The sequence below is a fragment of the Clupea harengus genome, chromosome 12 (assembly GCF_900700415.2).
Source record: "Clupea harengus chromosome 12, Ch_v2.0.2, whole genome shotgun sequence".
Taxonomy (NCBI): Eukaryota; Metazoa; Chordata; class Actinopteri; order Clupeiformes; family Clupeidae; genus Clupea; species Clupea harengus.
In genome coordinates, this window is record NC_045163.1 from 17,143,443 (window position 1) to 17,163,442 (window position 20,000).

Below are 20,000 nucleotides of genomic sequence, written 5' to 3' on the forward strand. Positions count from 1 at the left end.
AGTGGTGTGTGTGAGGTAGAGAGTGGTGTGGTGTGTGTGAGGTAGAGAGTGGTGTGTTGTGTGTAAGGTGAAGATTGGTGTGTTGTGTGTGAAGGTAGAGAGTGGTGTGGTGTGGTGTGTGTGAGGTAGAGAGTGGTGTGGTGTGTGTGAGGTGAAGATTGGTGTGATGTGTGTGAGGTAGAGAGTGGTGTGGTGTGTGTGAGGTGAAGATGGGTGTGTGTGAGGTAGAGAGTGGTGTGGTGTGTGTAAGGTGAAGATTGGTGTGGTGTGTGTGAGGTGAAGATTGGTGTGGTGTGTGTGAGGTAGAGAGTGGTGTGTGTGAGGTAGAGAGTGTTGTGTGTGTGAGGTAGAGAGTGGTGTGGTGTGTGAGGTAGAGATGGGTGTGGTGTGTGTGAGGTAGAGAGTGGTGTGGTATGTGAGGTAGAGAGTGTTGTGGTGTGTGTGAGGTGAAGATTGGTGTGTGTGAGGTAGAGAGTGGTGTGGTGTGTGTGTGTGGTGAATATTGGTGTGGTGTGTGAGGTAGAGAGTGGTGTGGTGTGTGTGAGGTAGAGAGTGGTGTGGTGTGGTGTGTGTGAGGTAGAGAGTGTTGTGGTGTGTGAGGTAGAGAGTGGTGTGGTGTGTGTGAGGTAGAGAGTGGTGTGTGTGAGGTGAAGATTGGTGTGGTGTGTGTGAGGTAGAGAGTGGTGTGTGTGAGGTGAATATTGGTGTGGTGTGTGAGGTAGAGAGTGGTGTGTGTGAGGTAGAGAGTGTTGTGGTGTGTGTGAGGTAGAGAGTGGTGTGGTGTGTGTGAGGTAGAGAGTGGTGTGTGTGTGAGGTGAAGATTGGTGTGGTGTGTGTGAGGTAGAAAGTGGTGTGGTGTGTGTGAGGTAGAGAGTGGTGTGTGTGAGGTGAAGATTGGTGTGATGTGTGAGGTAGAGAGTGGTGTGGTGTGTGAGGTAGAGAGTGTTGTGGTGTGTGTGAGGTGAAGATTGGTGTGGTGTGTGTGAGGTAGAGAATGGTGTGGTGTGTGTGAGGTGAATATTGGTGTGGTGTGTGTGTGTGAGGTAGAGTGGTGTGTGTGAGGTAGAGAGTGGTGTGGTGTGTGTGAGGTAGAGAGTGGTGTGTTGTGTGTAAGGTGAAGATTGGTGTGTTGTGTGTGAAGGTAGAGAGTGGTGTGGTGTGGTGTGTGTGAGGTAGAGAGTGGTGTGGTGTGTGTGAGGTGAAGATTGGTGTGATGTGTGTGAGGTAGAGAGTGGTGTGGTGTGTGTGAGGTGAAGATGGGTGTGTGTGAGGTAGAGAGTGGTGTGGTGTGTGTAAGGTGAAGATTGGTGTGTTGTGTGTGAAGGTAGAGAGTGTTGTGATGTGTGTGAGGTGAAGAGTGATGTGGTGTGTGTGAGGTGAATATTGGTGTGGTGTGTGAGGTGAAGAGTGTTGTGGTGTGTGTGAGGTAGAGAGTGTTGTGGTGTGTGTGAGGTGAAGAGTGATGTGGTGTGTGTGAGGTGAATATTGGTGTGGTGTGTGTGAGGTGAAGATTGGTGTGATGTGTGTGAGGTAGAGAGTGGTGTGGTGTGTGTCAGGTAGAGAGTGGTGTGGTGTGTGTGAGGTGAAGAGTGTTGTGATGTGTGTGAGGTAGAGAGTGGTGTGGTGTGTGTGAGGTAGAGAGTGGTGTGGTGTGAGGTGAGGTAGAGAGTGGTGTGTGTGAGGTGAAGATTGGTGTGGTGTGTGTGAGGTAGAGAGTGGTGTGATGTGTGTGAGGTAGAGAGTGGTGTGTGTGAGGTGAAGATTGGTGTGGTGTGTGTGAGGTAGAGAGTGGTGTGGTGTGTGTGAGGTAGAGAGTGGTGTGATGTGGTGTGTGTGAAGGTAGAGTGGTGTGTGTGAGGTAGAGAGTGTTGTGGTGTGTGTGAGGTAGAGAGTGGTGTGTGTGAGGTGAAGATTGGTGTGGTGTGTGTGAGGTAGAGTGTTGTGGTGTGTGTGAGGTAGAGAGTGGTGTGGTGTGTGTGAGGTGAAGATTGGTGTGTTGTGTGTGAAGGTAGAGAGTGTTGTGATGTGGTGTGTGTGAGGTGAAGAGTGTTGTGGTGTGTGTGTGGTGAAGATTGGTGTGGTGTGTGTGAGGTAGAGAGCGATGTGGTGTGTGTGAGGTAGAGAGTGTTGTGATGTGGTGTGGTGTGAGGTAGAGAGTGTTGTGGTGTGTGTGAGGTGAAGATTGGTGTGGTGTGTGTGAGGTAGAGAGTGGTGTGTTTTGTGTGAAGGTAGAGAGTGGTGTGGTGTGTGTGTGAGGTGAATATTGGTGTGGTGTGTGTGAGGTAGGAAATGTGACTGATTCAGAGGAAATGTAGAGTGGGGTGTTGTTGTGTTAGTCAGATGAATGTAGAGATTCATTTAGAGGAGAGGTAGAGACTGATGTTATTGTTTTTGTGCGGTGAAGACTGTGATTCTGGGAAAGATAGGCAGTGCAGGAGTGTGTGTGTGTGTGTGTGTGTGTGTGTGTGTGTGTGTGTGTGTGTGAGTGTGTGAGAGAGAGTCTGTAAGTGAGGTGAGAAGTGTGATTGGCGTGGGTGGGATGAGGAGAGTTGCAGGTGGCAGGAAAATGGGAGCGTCTGCTTCCACTTATACCTGAACATCCCTGCAGGTGGGGGTGAATCAGCCTAATCAAGCCCTCTCTACTCTCTAGCGCTCTCCTCTGACACTAGTGGTGTGTGTGTGTGTGTGTGTGTTTGTGAATGTATATGTGTTTGTAGGTCTTTGTGTATGTGTGTGGGTGAGTTGTTTTATGTCTATTGTATGTGCATGCATGTGTGAGCCTGTGTGTGTGTGTGTGAGCCTGTGTGTGTGTGTGTGTGTGTGTGTGTGTGTGTGTGTGTGTGTGTGTGTGTGTGTGTGTGTGTGTGAGACTGTGTGTGTGTGGATGCTTTATTCTGCTACTCTCTGTGCTCGAAGTTAGCTTATGCCTGATGGACTTTTCCACTAGTACTTCACATCTCAGCATGCAGTCAGATGAGAACCATATGGTGAGAGTCCAGCCTACACTTCACACTGACATTGAAGAGTCACTAGCACTACATAACGTGGGTACTTATGGGGGACATCGAAGAGGAGCTATAGAGTACCCCTGAGATGTAGCGCTGTTGTCATACCATATCTAATCTGCACACACTCTCAGGCCCCACAAGTAGCTTAAATGCGTGTGTGTGTGTGTGTGTGTGTGCAAACATTTGTAAGTATGAGAGAGAGGTCTACAATATAAAAGCTTGTTGTGATTGGTGAAACTACAAGTTGAAGTTGAAGCTGAAGTTGTTTCTGCTCTGATTTGTCAAGGGACACAATTAGCAGCAAGACAATTACATCTGACGAGTTTGATGATGATGAATGTGTGTGTGTGTGTGCGTGTGCGTGTGCGTGTGTGTGTGTGTTCCTCTGTGTAGGTTGTGGTTTTGAGTGAGTTGGCAGGTCATTAATTACTGTAGAAGTAGTATGGCAGTTGAGGTCTGTGGGCTGCTGTAATTGTAACAACTCTGACAGCCAGAACTTTGACACGGCCTAATAGGTGTCTGTGTGTATGTGCGCGTGCGCCTGAGTGTGTGCGTGCGCGTATATATGTGTGTGTGTGTGTGTGTGTGTGTGTGTGTGTGTGTGTGTGTGTGTGTGTGTGTGTGTGTGTGTGAGCGGATGTTTGGGCAGACTGGCTGCAGGGACGACAGCAGAGAGGAGAGCTCTCCGAGCCTCATCTGCACTTAAAGCAGGATGAATAAAATATTCTTCTCTCTTGCTCCCCCTCACCCCCCCTCTCTCCTTCTTTCTTCCCCCTTCTCTCTCTCCTTCTCTCTCTCTCTCTCTCTGTTTACTTCTCTCTACTGTAGCTCTCCCTACTGTGTAACTCTTCCTCCTTCCTCTCAATTTCTTTCTGTCTTGCTCTTCTTTCTTTGCCGTTTTATCTTCTCTTCTCACCATAATCTCTCTCTTTTCACCATACTCTCTCCCTCTCTCTTCTCACCATACTCTCTCTCTCTCATCTCACCATACTCTCTCTCTCTCTCTCTTCTCACAAAACTCTCTCTCTTCTCATCATACTCTCTCTCTCTTCTCACCATACTCTCTCTCTCTCTTCTCACCATTCTCTCTCTCTCTCTTCTCACAATACTCTCTCTCTCTCTCTTCTCACCATACTCTCTCTCTCTCTTCACCATACTCTCTCTTCTCACCGGGTTATACCTTGTCACACACCCTTCCTAAGTTCCATTGAAAGTAACTACACTGGTATTCCCATTCTATTGGCAGTGTTGCAGACATCAATCACATTTCTTAAAAAGATGAAAATCTTCAGCGCGTCTCATTGTCCTTCTGTCTTCGTTTCTCCCAGAATCCTTCACTGCAGACCATAAGCCCCTGATGGGGGAGGCTCCTGAAGTGAGAGGATTCTTCCTGGGCTGCGGCTTCAACAGCGCAGGTGGGTTATGGAAGACACACACACACACACACACTCACTCACTCACTCACTCACTCACTCACTCACTCACTCACTCACTCACTTTCAACCATTCAACCCTTAAAAACTGTAGTAAAGGGCAGTGCACTCTCTCTCTCTCACACACACACACACACACACACATTTGTGGCATAGGGCATGTTGTAGTGCACGCACAGGTGTGCACATGTAACCTCGTTGTGTAGATGAGCACAGTCTTGCACCAAATTTTGCAACCTTGGGCATGGGAGGCAGGCATGCTAGCAATGAGGCTAAAACCCATGGGTGCTAGCATCTGTTGCTAGCACGTCTCTTAAGGTGTCAGGGAGTGTGGATTACTCACTGCACAGCACTGTACCCACTGGCTACCATTACACTCTCTCTCTCACATACACACACACACACACGCACACACACACACACACGCACACACACATACACACACATATTTCATCAGATTTGCGCAGAGAAAGATGCTAAAATGTGCACACACACTCATGCATACACTCAGTCATACCGCCATGTAAACGCTGAACCCAGGAGCACTTACAGTATGGAGGACGTACTGTTTCATTATGCATGTCTTCACTTAATAAACCCCAGTGTGGGCCATGACACGCAGACTCTCCACATGTCTTACTGCAGCTTAGACCTCAGCATGGAGATGCACTCTTCCTTTTTCTCTCTCCTATGCACACACACACTCACACACACATACACTCTCTCTCTCTCTCTCTCTCTCACACACACACACACACACACACACACACCCTCGCTCTATCTCTCTCACACACACACACTCTCTTTCTGTCACACACACACACACACACACACACACACACACACACACACACCCTCTCTCTCTGTTTCTCTCACACACACACTCTCTTTCTGTCACACACACACACACACACACACACACTCACACACTATCTCTCTGTCTCACACACACACTCTGTCTCTCTCTTTCTCCCCACCCCTGTTCTTCATACAAAGACCTAGTCCTACAGCAGCTTAGCCCCGAGCCTTGAGATACCATCTTCTTGCTCTGTTTCTCTCTCTCTCTCTCTCTCTCTCTCTCTTTTTCATCTTCTCTGTTTCTATCTATCTGGGCCCCATCCTCTCTCTTAATCCTTTCCTCCTCCTTTCCTTACAGTTTCCTCTTTCACTGCCTCCCTTTCAAACACACACAGTGAGACAAATGGCTGTTTTTAGCGGGCTGAAAGGAGTCGATGGCTTTTAAAACAAAGAAATAGTGAAATACAGTTATGCTGCTCTTAGCTAGACACGGATAATGTTTGCATGCACACACACACACACACACACACACACAGATAATTGCTCACTCCAACCCTTAAATGTTCCTATCTGCTCATGGAAAGGATGGGCCTTCCTGTTCAGTCATAGGAGTATCATCTAAATGATTCATGCACGTTACCTCTGCTCTCTGCAGGTGTTCAGACATGCCTTGTGTGTGTCTGTCTGTGTGTCTGTCTGTGTGTGTGTGTGTGTGTGTGTGTGTGTGTGTGTGTTTGTCTCTGATTCTGTGTGTGTGTGTGTGTGTGTGTGTGTGTGTGAGTCTTTGTCTCTGTGTGTGTGTGTGTGTGTGTGTGTGTGTGTGTTTATGTGTGCAAGGGTTAGTGGGAAAGAAACAGAAAGTAAGAGACAAGGGAAGAATTGAGTGCAGGGGTTTAATAACATAAGTTTGACAGATACAGCAATATGCTTAGAAGAGTAGAGTGTGAGGGTGTGAAAGAGGGAGAGAGAGAGAGAACGAGGGATAGAGAAACAACAAGAGGGAGGGAGAGAAAGGGAGAGGGAGAGAAAGATGGTGAGTGTGTGTATTAGAAAGAATGTTCTGAAGGACAAGGTAGAGAGGCTCTGGTTCTGCTGATGTAGCCAGGGGCAGGTGTGTGTGTGTGTGTGTGTGTGTGTGTGTGTGTGTGTGTGTGTGTGTGTGTGTGTGTGTGTGACCTTGCCCTCCCAAATATTGCTGACACCCCATCGGTGCATCGTCACCCCCCTCACAGGAGCGGCAGCAGTACACACTGATCTGGCATGAGTCCGTGGTTACTAATCTTTAATTCACATTAAGCCTCGGCAGTAGAGATGCTGTTAGGAAGCTACGCTGCCTTTTGTTGGTTTTGTATTTTCCATTAACCACATTAGCATTAGCATAATTAGCCCAGCCATCACAAACCTTTCAAAACACGTTGTGATGCGGATGAATGAAAATGAAGTGTTACGACCGCTTGGCTCGCAGCATGGCAACGTGAAGGGGAGGCCACACGCAGGTTGCAATTCAAATGTACATTTATTAAAGAATTAATAAAGAACGTTAAGAACGTCAGTATAATGGAAGAAAGCGAAAATGTAGCACCAGTCAGTGTCTAGGGGTGTCAGCAAAACAAAAGCCAAATGCTGTCGGAGAGAGAGAAGGAAAGAGGAAGAGAGAGTCCCCAGCCAGAGGTGGAAAGCAGACCTCTTATCCCCCTGCCAATCAGGGTGAACTCCACCACACCTGTGCACCAGTTCACCTGCTGCAGAGAGAGGGAGAGGGCACAGGCACACAAGGTGGGCAGGCCAACGGAAGGACAGACAACAGAAGTTTTATTTTAAAGTTTTGACCGTAAGTTTTATTCATAACCAGAATGGTGTCTTCCCAGTAAAACAGTCAGTGATACATAGAAGACTGAACTGTTGTTGACCTCCAGGCTTCTAGTTAGATCCATTCATCCTGATTTTTACTAGAACCTTAGAACATGGTGCAGAAACATCTCTTACCTATATTTATGAGCGATGGACCTGTTCTTTAGCAACTAACAACACATTTAGCCCCCATGCCTGGATTTGAAGTCAAGAGATGGTTCCCCATGATTGCATCATTCCCTTTCCATTGTGCCCAGCTTGTGGTGAAGGACACGGCGTCAATGAGCAGAGTCACTCGCCGTCTGTGTCAGTGCTCTCACTGTGGGGGTGTTAATGGAGGCTCAGTCTCAGACCCTGTGTGCTGTGGTGATACCAACCAGCCAACCCCCTACCTCCCTCCACACACATACACACACACACGCACACACACACACACACACACACACACACACACACACACACACACACACACACACACACACACACACACACACACACACACACACACCCCCCACAACCCTCTCCAAATCTTATGGCCAAGTGTATCCCTAAATGCTAAGTGTTGCCCTTTCCTATCCTATCTTACTCATTGAGACTATCCACAGACGTCTTCTTTTGGGTTTGTGTGTGTGTGTGTGTATCTGACAGACGGACAGACAGACAGAGAGTGAGAGATTATGGTTGGTAGAGAGGGGTGTATGTGTATGTTTGGTGGGAAGTTCAGAAGAAAGGAAGATGAACACAGACATGGAAAGATGACAGTGGACAGTATGTGTGCCTGTGTGAGTGTGTTGTTCATAGGTGCATGATGTGTGTGTGTGTTCATATGTGCTTGAGTTTCACCATGTGTTTGCGAATATGTGTTAGAGAGCATGTGTCAGATGGTGTGCATGTGTGTTCATGGATGGTGTGTGTGTGTGTGTGTTTGTGTGTGATGTGATCAGTATGCAGGGACACGGTGAGAGTGTCCTTCCCTGCTGGCGCCTCCTGTTGAGTCCATCACTCATGTCCTCACCTCGGTCTCTCCTCACTTGTCCTGCTGTCAAGATCTGCTGTTCTCCGCTGCTCTGGGCTGTGTGTGTGTGTGTGTGTGTATGGGTAGTTGTGTGTGTGTGTGTGTGCATGGGTGGTGTGTATGTGTGTGCCTTTGTGTGTATGGGTGGTGTATGCGCAGGTCTGGATGGTGTGTGTGTGTGTGTGTATGGGATGCGTGGTGTGCTTTTGTGTGTCTGTGTATGTGTGTATGTGTGCATGTCTGAATGGTGTGTGTGTGTGTGTGTGTGTAGGTGAGGGCAGCGGGGGCAGGAGATTACATACCCGTGGGGGTTCTCTGTAGATAGCCTGCCATGGAGCGGAGAAGAGAGGAGAGAAAAGAAGAGAGGAGAGGAGAGGAGAGGAGAGTCACAGCTGACTGCCACTCTCCTGCCACTGGGAGTGACGGCCGCCACAAGGCATGCTGGGAACTCTCAGGGTGCTGATGAATAGGTGCATCATGGGAGATTTCTACTGTCAAGGGGACATGTTACTGAAAGGTTGAAGCCTCTTTTGAAGGGAATGACTAGATTAAGCTCTTTCCTTTCTCTCTCTCTCTCTTCCTCTCTCTCTCTCCTCTCACTCTCTCTTTCTCTCTCTCTCTTTCTCTCTCTGTCTCTATCTTCTCTCTCAGTGCAATTAAATTCTATTCAGAGCGACTGTTACACGAAGCGTCCCCTAAGTACAAAATGACAATATAACAGTGAAGACAAAATTAAAGCAATGAGACAATCAATCAACAGTAATAACAGCAGAACAAAAATCTCTCTCTTTCTCCCGCTCTCTCTTCTCTCTCTCTCTCTCTCTTTCTCCCTCTCTCTCTCATTCCGTCTCTAAAAAAAGTTTTATCCTTCCAGTTTCCCACACACTTTGCATATCTTTATTTCTCTGTGTGTCCTCTCTACACATTCTCTCTTTCAAATTCAAATTGGCTCAACAGTGTTTTGACAGAGATTTTGCTCATGTAAAAGTCAGATCAAACGAAATCACTATTCCTGTGTTGTCGTGAATGAGTGAGTTTATAATTGCCAAAGCCATGTGTCTCACACATGGACACCATCTGTCTCTGTTCTCTGTTCTTGTTCTTCTCATCCACACTTTCAGATCAGAGCCCAAACAGAACCGGATTAGAACTGCTCCCGTGACATTTACAGAAATACCGACAGTGATTCAGAGACTGCTTTGACGACCCATCTCAGTCTCTCTCTTTCTCCCTCTGTCCCCCTCTCTCTCTCTCTACCTCTCTCTCCCTCTCTCTCTCTCTCTCCCTCTCTCTCTCTCTCTCTCTCCCTCCCTCTCTCTCTCTCTGCCCCTCTCTCCTTCTCTCTCTCATGTTATGGTGTCTGGCTTACTCTCAGGGCCAGGTCCTTTTACAGCAACCCCTGATGATCTGATGCAACTCACCTCTCCGCCCACGGTACCTTTCAACGGTTACAGAACCGAGAAGGTGGCCCACTCAGACCAAAGGCCTGCTGCCTCTCTCTGTTGATCTGCCAGACTGCTGTACCACTTCTGTTGTCATGGCCGTGCTCTGATCCACTCCAGACATCTAGACAACTGTTGTCTGGGCCCTGTCTGACCTTAGGCATCCCACGTACTTCTCTGTAGACCAACCATTTTAATTAGTGTATTGATTCAGCAAGCACTTTTATCCATAACAAGTTAGTCAGTGCAGGTGAGTCAGGGTTTGATCTGTACGAGAACACTCATGGGAACTGAACTCATGACCTTTAGGTTTCCGGTGGCCTGTTGTTGTAAGTAACAGGAGCACTGGTGTAAGTCCTCACTGCTCTGGTGGGATTGTAGTTCTAAACTGACTATCCTTGAATCCTGATGTGGCTGTGGCTGTGGCTGTGGCTGTAGTCAGGCCTTGCTGTATCTTTCCCCCAGTGATCCTTGCATGCCGTGTAGCCAGTCTTTCCATCATAGCTTCACTGTTACAGAGTCTTTCCATCATAGCTTCAGTGCATCCAGGCCATTACACTGATGCCGTCATGGCGGCCACATAAAGGCAAGAGGACCTCATGAAGCGCTGGTCTCCTCTAGAGATGCCTTGTGAACATTCAAGTCCAGCTGTGGGTCTCATTATATGTAATCATGTGACTCACCCGCCCTGCCCCCATCTGTAGTCCCCGAGTGGGGGGGGGGGGGGGGGGGGTGTGCCAGGGGGTGGGAGTGGGTAATTGGCAGTTACCCAATCTGTCCCCCGAGTCTGAAGTGATGGCTGAAGAGTGTGGGCTTCTTCTCTTCACTGACAATGACAAGCGGAGCGGAGGCTCTGCCAAAATCTGCCAGAGCAGAGTTAGGCTGTGTGTGTTTGTGTACGCATATGTGTGTGTGTGTGTATGTGTTAGTTAGTGTATATATGTATATATGAGTGTATTTGTGTGTGTGTGTGTATTTGAGGGAGTCAGAGTGTGTGTGGATCTGCGTAGTTGGGGACGTGGTAATGCAGGGCTGTTTTGGGACACACACACACACACACACACACACACACACACACACACGCACACACACACGCACACTGCAGTGGGACATGTGGGCTGTAATTAGTCAGCAGGCCTGAAGTAGGAGCCCATGTTAATGAGCCCATGTGCCCACTAATGAGCAGAATGTCCTTTAGAGTGGGAGAAGAACAGGGGGACAGAGAGAGACAGAGAGAGAGGTGGATTGATTGATAGAGAGAGAGCGAGAGATGCTGTGTGAGAAACAGGGATATAGAAAGAACGAAAGGGAGAGAGAAAGACCGAGAGAGAGATGGAGAGATAGCGAGAGTTTGCCGCATGTTAGCCCACTAGTTTTTAAGCTTCCAGGCATTGTGGACAGCGCATTAGTGACACCCATCTTTCTCCCGCTGTTCACTTTCCTCTCTCTGTCACTCACACTTTCTCCCTCTCTTTCTCCCTCTCAATTCAATTCAATTCAATTCAATTCAAAGAAGCTTTATTGGCATGAATGTTTTGGAACACTATTGCCAAAGCTGATTTAACACATACATATTATACAAATTACATACAAACATAGAAGGACAAATATAATTAACAGAAATGATACAATACAAATAATGATAAATGAATCTCTCTCTCTCTCATTCATACTTTCTCCCTCTCTTTCTCGTTTTCTCTCTCCGACCCAGGACTCTTCACCTGTGTTCTTGCTGACTGTTATTTCCTCTGTGCCCTTTCTCTCTCGGTCTGTCTCACCCTCTCCTGTCCTCTCCTGTCCTCTCTCCAGATTAACTCCCCCCTCACTAATCCTCTTTCTTTTTTAGTGTCACCTCTTGTACTCTTTCACGCTCACTGCTCTCCTCTCCCCTTTATTCCTCTCCTGCAGTCCTTCTTTCCTCCTCTCCTCTCCTCTCCTCCTCTCCTCATTTCCTCTTTTCCTCTCCTCTTCTTTCCATTCCTGTCCTCTTCTCTTTCTCTCCTCCTATCTTCCTCCCTTTATTTTCCCATCTGTCTTTCACTTCTGGCCTGTCCACCCACTCCCACAGTTGGCAGCCATTTTGAAAGGATAGAATTATAACAATGCTGTCAGGCAAATCATTAGTTTCCTCCTTTTCCCCCACACCATAGCTATTTTCAAACTCCTTCACCAGCATAGACAGGAACGACACAATTGTGAGTTTTAGTTTTATTTCACTTCTCAGAATTCTCAAACTATGTGTGCATGGAAGAAAAGGGTGTTTAGAAAGATGCGAAGAACTGACTGAATGAAAATAGCACTTTAAACCCCTTTAATGCATTGTACCTTTTAAATCTTATTTTCCGTATGTTCTTTTATTGTAAAACACTTGAACTACCAAAGTGTTTGAATTGTGCCGTATAAATCAACTTGCTTTGCCTTGCCTTCATACTTTTATAAAGGTCTTTTATAAACCCCCACTGACTCTATTGAGGGTAATTTATTTGTGAGGTGAGTGTGGTCACTTACTCATGGTTCAGGGTTTTGTTTGGTCTGTGCCTTTGCCAGTCATCCCCTCCAAGCAGTGTTGGTGTAAGTGCCGGTAAAGGGCCCATCAGGTTCGCTGTGCTGTGGCTTATTAGAGAGGAGGGACACATTTGCACAGTTATAACAAGCACATTAACGCCCATGCCAGGTGTGCGAGCAGTCATATGTGGAGAATGAATGGTGCTGAGAGCCTGTCCAAGTTACTCGTACCTAGAGACCAGTCAGTGTGGTGTGTGTGTGTGTGTGTGTGTGTGTGTGTGTGTGTGTGTGTGTGTTAGGGCTGTCAAAATTGCTCAAAAATGACGTTCGAATATTCGCTTGAAAAAAACACATATATTCGAACATATTCGAATTTCTGGTTGCGCATTAGGCACGTCAATAACAGGACAAATTAATACAACGAGACATAACTACTTGTATATGTAACTTATTTACGTTTAAACATATTTAACAACATATTACCTACACAAAAATAAGTAAATTAACTAATGGCCAAGACCGCAGAGCTTGGCCTCTCGCTCGCACAGAAGCACTCTTTCTTTCTCCCTCTCTCTGCCTCTCCCGCACCGTCGCGCTCTCTGCGCATAGCGGTTTAAATGAACGACAACAAGGGATACGGTACCTCGGTTCCAGTGCTTCACATAACTCCCTGAAGCCTATCCCATCCACCACACTGATCGGGCTCATGTCCTTGCATATGAACGAAATCAATTTTTGCGTGCAGGCCTCCTGTCGTGCCGCAGGCAACGAACTTGTGACGGATGGCGCAAAATATGTATCCAGACGTGGCTGTTTCGCTGAAGTTCCACATATTATGCCATATTCACTTGGATGCACATTTTGGAGATGTAGCCTCAAGTTGCTAGTTGTTGAATGGTAAGCTAACGCTAGCTTACATAGCTTACACACTACTTTATCTGTAGGCTCAACAAGTTTACAATCAACTGCCCAAAATCCGAAATATTTCCAGACATCACTCTTTAGATTTTTGGGGGTTACAATCACTTTCTCTGCTGCGGTCAAGCAGGGTTCTGCACTTTCTGCCATCTTCCACCAAGTCAACTGTCAGCAGTGAGGCAACTTGTTGAGCCTACAGCTAAAGTAGTGTGTAAGCTAGAGTTAGGTTACCATTCAACAACTAGCAACTTGAGGCTACATCTCCAAAATGTGGAGATGTAGCCTCAAGTTGCTAGTTGTTGAATGGTAAGCTAACTCTAGCTTACATAGCTTATACACTACTTTAGTTGTAGGCTCAACAAGTTTACCATCAACTGACCAAAATCCGAAATCTTTCCAGACATCACTCTTTAGATGTTTGGGGGTTACAATCACTTTCTCTGTTGCGGTCAAGCTGGATTCTGCACTTTCTGCATCTCGCAAGTCAACTGTCAGCAGTGACTCTGTGCCAGACAGTGCGACTCCTGTGACCTGTCCCTGATCTCAGGCGCGCGCCCACCCGCAAAGCAGACAGTGCTGCCGCTGTTTTTTTTTGTTTTTTTACATTCCAATATTAATTTTCACATTCGAAATTCTATTTTTAACAACTATTCGAATATATATTCGAATTTAGAATATTCGTTGACAGCCCTAGTGTGTGTGCGCGTGCATAGTATACATTACAGACCTACGGGTTTCATTGTATCAGTTGTTGTGATTTTACTGTAATAATTTTCCAGTGATTTGTATTCCTGCCATCAGCTTTCTGCTCTTGTGTTGTCATGGAGAAGTGACAGACAGCTGTCTGTCACCCGTCTGATGATTTTGATTGGCTCTTGAACCCACTATGAACCCTCCCATGTTTGACAGACATATTTGTCGACAGATGCCGTTGGCACTGATGGATTAATGGCTGCCAGACGATAGCATTTGATTGATGGCTGTCGGATGGCATTGTCTGTTGGGATAAGTGACTGACAGCTTGATTGACTGCTCCTTTAGGTATGATGCTGGGTGGAGGGTGTGGGAGAGAGCTGGCTCACTGGATCATCTATGGACGTCCCGAAAAGGACATGTATGGCTATGATATCAGGTAACTGTCCTATAATACTCTATCTCTATCTCTATCTCTGTGTGAATGTGTGTGTGTGTGTGTGTGTGTGTGTGTGTGTGTGTCTGTGTGTGTGTGTGTGTGTGTGTGTGTGTGTGTGTGTGTGTGTGTGTGTGCATGTTCTTGCCCTCTGAATGACCCCTACTCTGTTTCCCAGGCGGTTCCACCACTCTCTGACCAACAACAACCGCTGGATCCGTGAGCGCAGTCACGAGTCCTATGCCAAGAACTACTCCGTGGTCTTCCCCTTCGACGAGCCTCTGGCCAGCCGCAACATGAGGAGAGACCCCTTCCACCAGGTACTCAACCCAGACCCCTGAAATCCCTTTCCTCACTCTTCTCAAGTCATTCCTCCTCTCCTCCATCTGTCTGTGTACCTATCTCATCCTTCCTCTGCTCCTTCTTGCTCTCCTCCAAGCATCCTTCACTTAGTCCTTCTCTCGCTCATGGGTGTTGGTTTCAGTCAGTAGCTGTGTTTGGATCGTCTACTCACCACTCTATAGTCTACCTCATAGTGAATCTGCCATTTTGTAGTGCTGCCAGAGTTCTCAACTGTAAATTTCATTCACTGGATCGTGCACCATAAAATTCCCACTACAATTTCTCCAGTATACCATAATTCATTGCAAGGTAAACAAACTGAAGAAGAAGATCGGCACTCCTTAGTTTACATGTTAGTCACCAGTTGGATATGCCTAAATGATGCCTGAAAGGTTGAAATTACAGTTTTTTCCAATCATTTTAGTTCTTGTACCTATACCATGTTCACATTCCCAAAACACTTAACACATGGAGCACACCAGTAGACCATGTGAACCAAACTGTAGATACTTGCCCCTATGCTTAGATACAAATGCTGGCAATGACACCTTCTTCCAAAATTCATGGATACCTGTCCCATTCAATGTTCACTACCAGCAAAACACTGTGGAACTACAGCATTTTTTGCCAATGTTTAGATACTCTGTTCAGAACAGTTAACTTTCAGTTCAAAACCTTACTTACAGTAATTTAGATCACTGTAGATGGAAAGATGCTTTGTTTAGAGAGACAAATTAAATGATATGCTTGAATAAGAAAAAGTATTCTTAATTTAGCAGAAAGTTTATTTTGATTATTTAGTTTGTTTTGGCTTGCAGACTTCTCACTATCTCTACTGTAATACAGTTTTTTCCAATCATTTTAGTTATTGTACCTATACCATGTTCACATTCCCAAAACACTTAACACATCGAGCACACCAGTAGACCATGTGAATCAAACTGTGGATACTTGGCCCTAAGTTCAAACATGTAAAAGTTTGACACCAAATGCAGAGGACAGAATGGATCAGCATTACTGTAGGGCTACAGCAGACTTCTAGTGGTATTACAGTACTTTGGTAGACTGTATCTTGTGTTGATGTATGTAATTTACTGCATTGGAAAGACTGCAGTAAATACGTAGCATATTCATGCCTTTTTGTTGTAATGTAGTAAGCCTATATAGTGCAGTAACACATGCAATTCTAGCATATGGCTGTAATGAAACATATTGCAGCATTTTAGAATTATTTGTTTACTGTCATATTACAAACTTTATTACTGTAGTCCAAAGAAGTGTTTGTCTGTGTGTGTTTTTTCGCTTTTTTAAATGCAACACTACAGTAATCTATGCTAAACTGGAGGACACAGCAACATCTTATAGATGCAATAAGCAATGCTTCAAGTTGTTAGTGTTTTTTAGGTCATTCTACTCTGAGAGGGAACATGTGTTAAAGTTACGGCACAATTGATTGTGGTGTGGTTGTTGTACTGCATTTTCCCCCAAAATGAACTGATATGCAGAGGTGTGTGTCTGTAAAGCCCACTGTGTTAAGTGTTTGGGAAAAGTATCCATGGTATAGGTACAAGAACTAAAATGATTGTCAAGCCATGTCTGTAAGCCATGTCTGAGAACGTTTAGAATAGAGTCCACGACAAATGGTTTCGGTTTAATTTGACTTGTTATTACACTTCCTAAGATAATCTTAATTTGTGTATAGTAAAGGCAATCAAGATGAGGTGATGTAACAAAAGCCACATTGAGCCTTTGAATAACATGACTTTGAGTGAGTGAGTGGGCAAGTGAGTGAGTGAGTGAGTGAATGGGTGAGTGAGTGAAAGGGTGAGTGAGTGAATGGGTGAGTTGTTGAGTGAGTGAGTGAGTGGGTGAGTGGGTGAGTGAGTGAGTGAGTGAGTGAGTGAGTGAGTGAGTGAGTGAGTGAATGGGTGAGTGGGTGAGTGAGTGGGTGAGTGAGTGGGTGAGTGAGTGGGTGAGTGGGTGAGTGAGTGAGTGAGTGGGTGAGTGGGTGAGTGAGTGAGTGAGTGAGTGAGTGAGTGGGTGAGTGAGTGAGTGAGTGAGTGAGTGAGTGAATGGGTGAGTGGGTGAGTGAGTGGGTGAGTGAGTGGGTGAGTGAGTGGGTGAGTGGGTGAGTGAGTGAGTGAGTGGGTGAGTGGGTGAGTGAGTGAGTGAATGGGTGAGTGGGTGAGTGAGGTGAGTGAATGGGTGAGTGAGTGAGTGAATGGGTGGCCGAGCGAGTGAGTGAGTGAGTGAGTGAGTGGGTGAGTGAGTGAGTGGGTGAGTGAGTGAGTGGGTGAGTGAGTGGGTGAGTGGGTGAGTGAGTGAGTGAGTGAGTGGGTGAGTGAGTGAGTGAGTGAGTGAGTGAGTGGGTGAGTGAGTGGGTGAGTGGGTGAGTGAGTGAGTGAGTGAGTGAGTGAGTGAGTGGGTGAGTGAGTGGGTGAGTGGGTGAGTGAGTGAGTGAATGGGTGAGTGGGTGAGTGAGCGAGTGAGTGAATGGGTGGCCGAGCGAGTGAGTGAGTGACAGCCTCCCACCACTTAAAGTCTCTGTTTTAGCTCCGTACTCTCACCCCCCCCCCCCCCCCCTCTCTCTCTCTGTCTCTTTTTTTCTGCTGTCATTCATTCCCTCTGGAGTGCAGCTTCCTGTTGCTGGCTCTTTGACGCCCCTTCCTTAACTGGAATTAGCTACAACTCACACTCACATCTACATATGCTTAGGGGAAGGACAGCAGCTAGATGACTAAAGCTTGTCTGGAGATACTGAGAGAGGGGGCAGAAAGAAAAGAGGGAAAGAGATGGGGGGGGCAGAGATAGAACAGGAATAGGAGAACAATAACAGAATGGAGAGAAAGAAGAAGGGGGGTGAGGGAACAGGAGGAAGAGATAGAAGGGAGCAGAAGATAGAAAGTAAGGGATAGAGAGGGAGGGAGGGAGAGCAGGAGAAAAAATGGTAGAGAACAGAAGAGAGAGGGAGAGAGAGCGCAGGAAGGAGGGAGGTTAAGTGTTGTAATTGCTGTGAAGAGACCTGCTTGAAGAGCAGTTGTTCTATTAGGCTCTGTCAGAGCCAGTGTGTCCCTCTCTAATCGGGTGAGTGATGGCCATTCAAATGCCCAGATAAAAGCCCAGAATAACCTGTCTCATCCTCTCTTTCTGTCTCTCTCCCTCTCTCTCTCCTTTTCTCTCTCTCAGTCCTTCCCTCTGTCCATCTCATTGCACTGTATATTCTTAGCCTCTTTTTTTTTTACAATTTTTTTTTTTTTTACTGAGTTTTTACTGTTGACTGCTTTCTTACTTTTTCCTCTCACTTTCCATTTATTCCACCCTTGTCCTGATGTCTTAAACTGTACATTACACATTAACAATGTTAACTAATAATAATTGTCTCTCTTCAACCCACTTCACGACCATTGTTATATGATAAGAGCATAGTTGAAACTCACTCACCAGAGTCTGCATAAAACAGCAAACAAATGAGCACTGATTTGTGTGTGTGTGTGTGTGTGTGTGTGTGTGTGTCTGTGTGTGTTCTGTGTGTATGCGTGTACAAGAGAACCCTGGCACTTGTTGCTAAGCTACTGCTGAGAAAAGATGGCTGCTTAAGTGGCTCCAGAAATACCCAGTCATTCAGCCAGCTAAACTGAGCGCTGTAGTGCCATTAATCTGGCCGGCAGCGCGTCCTTTTGGGTAATGGCTGCGCTGAATTAAAGATGGTCCAAAATAAAGACGCTCGAGCTTAATTAGGACGACAAACGCCACGCAGCACAGAAGGGGCTTCGGCTGAGACGCCCCGACTGAATATTTCCTTCTCGCCCGGAGCAGAAGACTAACACTCATCCGCTCACAGGTTGCTCGGTCTGTTTGAAGCGTGGGAGCTTGGCATGTACACACACACTCACTCACATTCACACTCACACAGACCTACTGTATATATACACACAGTTTGTCTCTGTCCCCCACACACCTGTACACTTGTACATCTCTTGAGCCCTTTGATGTAGTTTTGTCTTAAGTGTAGCTCCATTATTAAATAACACAGTTAATTAACGCTCTTCCCCACTCCGTAGACTAATGGGAGAATTGCGCCGCATTATCAGCCAAGCTGAAGCACTCAGAAGACTCTTCATCGGCATGGCAACAACCGCATTATTTTTAGAAAATGTAATCACACATTATTATTGTCATTACAAATGCAATAAATAACAGTGTTCAGTGACTGAAAGGCAGGCTAGTCACGCAGATAAGAGGGGGGGAAAGAGAGTGAAAAAAAAAAGATAGAAAGTGGAGGTCTTTTTTCGGCCTAACTCCTGCCCAGAGGCGCTTCAGTCCAGAGCAAGGGCGGCGAGATCGCCTAGCAACCACTCCTCCCCAGGCCTGAGAGGGCAATTGCGGGTGGCGAAGAGGTGCATGCTGGGATTGGAATTATTTATGGGCCTTTTGCGATTCCCAAGGATTCCAGGAAGAGAAAAATCGTTGTGATCTATTTTTTGGTGTGTGTGTGTGTGTGTGTGTGTGTGTGTGGGGGGGGGGGGGGTTAATGCTTTTGTGGGTGAGAGCAGTAGCCTGCAAGCATCCTGCTTGTTTTCGCCATAACTTTTTAAATGAAAAGGAAATGGATTCTTGAGATGTTCTTTTCAATTAACCACATTATGAATCAGTGCCTAGTTCCTTGATGGTTAGTAGCACATTCACTGAAGGGCTCTTAACAGTCTTGCCCCCCCCCGTGTGTGTGAATGGGTGTCATCATAAGTAACTCACAGTCTAAATAGAAAGATGAAAAGTCATCTCTGTTGCTTATTGTCCTCTGCATTGATGAGTCTGTGTTTACACTTACCTGGGGTCATTGCTAGGGGTCACTAATTAATCATCATGGTAAAGTGAGGAAGATGTGTAAAAAGTAGTGGAGTAGCCAGCATGAGGGCCTGCTTCCACTTCCTGGTGTACGCTACGGGTTGCCAAGGCAGTTGAGGGGTTTCCATTCAGAAACCACAGTAGGGTTCAGTTGCAGGGCAAACAAAGAGCAGTAATACTGGATTGAAACGAAATTTGCACACACTGACTTTTTAATCCCCAAACATTGGGGATGGTTGAAAACATGAAAAAAAAAATATTATAAAAAATTTGAAGCATTACTATTTTAGTGTGCTGACATTTTTCAAATCTATTTTATCTATATTTCCACTATGGATTGAGTCAGAGGCTCCCTATGAGGATGTGTGTGTGTGTGTTTGATCTTCACTGATCTAGATCACTCCCACAACCCCTTCTTTGATGAGAGCAGTAATGATGTGTCTGAGGAAATGGCCTGTCAAAGCACTGCGTTACGCATTGACCAGATATGACTGCAGCATGCAGCACTGTTAACTGTGACACAAAGGAGCGTAACTGCGGTGATGGTCGAATACAGCGACAGGGAGATGAGGTCATGGGGCCGATGTGGGTGTGCTACTGGTGTTTGTGAAGCATCTGTGTGTCGTGGTAGCCTTTGTGTTGGGATGAAGATGCTGTGGGGGAGGAGGAAGAGGAGAAGTATGGCAGTTGCATTTGTAATAGTGATGACTCAGC

General features: G+C 46.3%; 1 protein-coding gene across 2 annotated transcripts in view; it reads left to right on the forward strand.

Moving 5' to 3' along the window:
• sardh (sarcosine dehydrogenase) overlaps positions 1-20,000 on the forward strand; it is a 64,826-nt gene that overhangs the window by 20,707 nt on the left and 24,119 nt on the right. For both annotated transcript variants that reach the window (XM_012834134.3, XM_012834135.3), the window contains exons 9-11: positions 4,337-4,423; positions 14,012-14,102; positions 14,278-14,419. In XM_012834134.3, the coding sequence (XP_012689588.1) occupies positions 4,337-4,423; positions 14,012-14,102; positions 14,278-14,419 (320 nt within the window). The remainder of the gene's footprint in view (positions 1-4,336; positions 4,424-14,011; positions 14,103-14,277; positions 14,420-20,000) is intronic.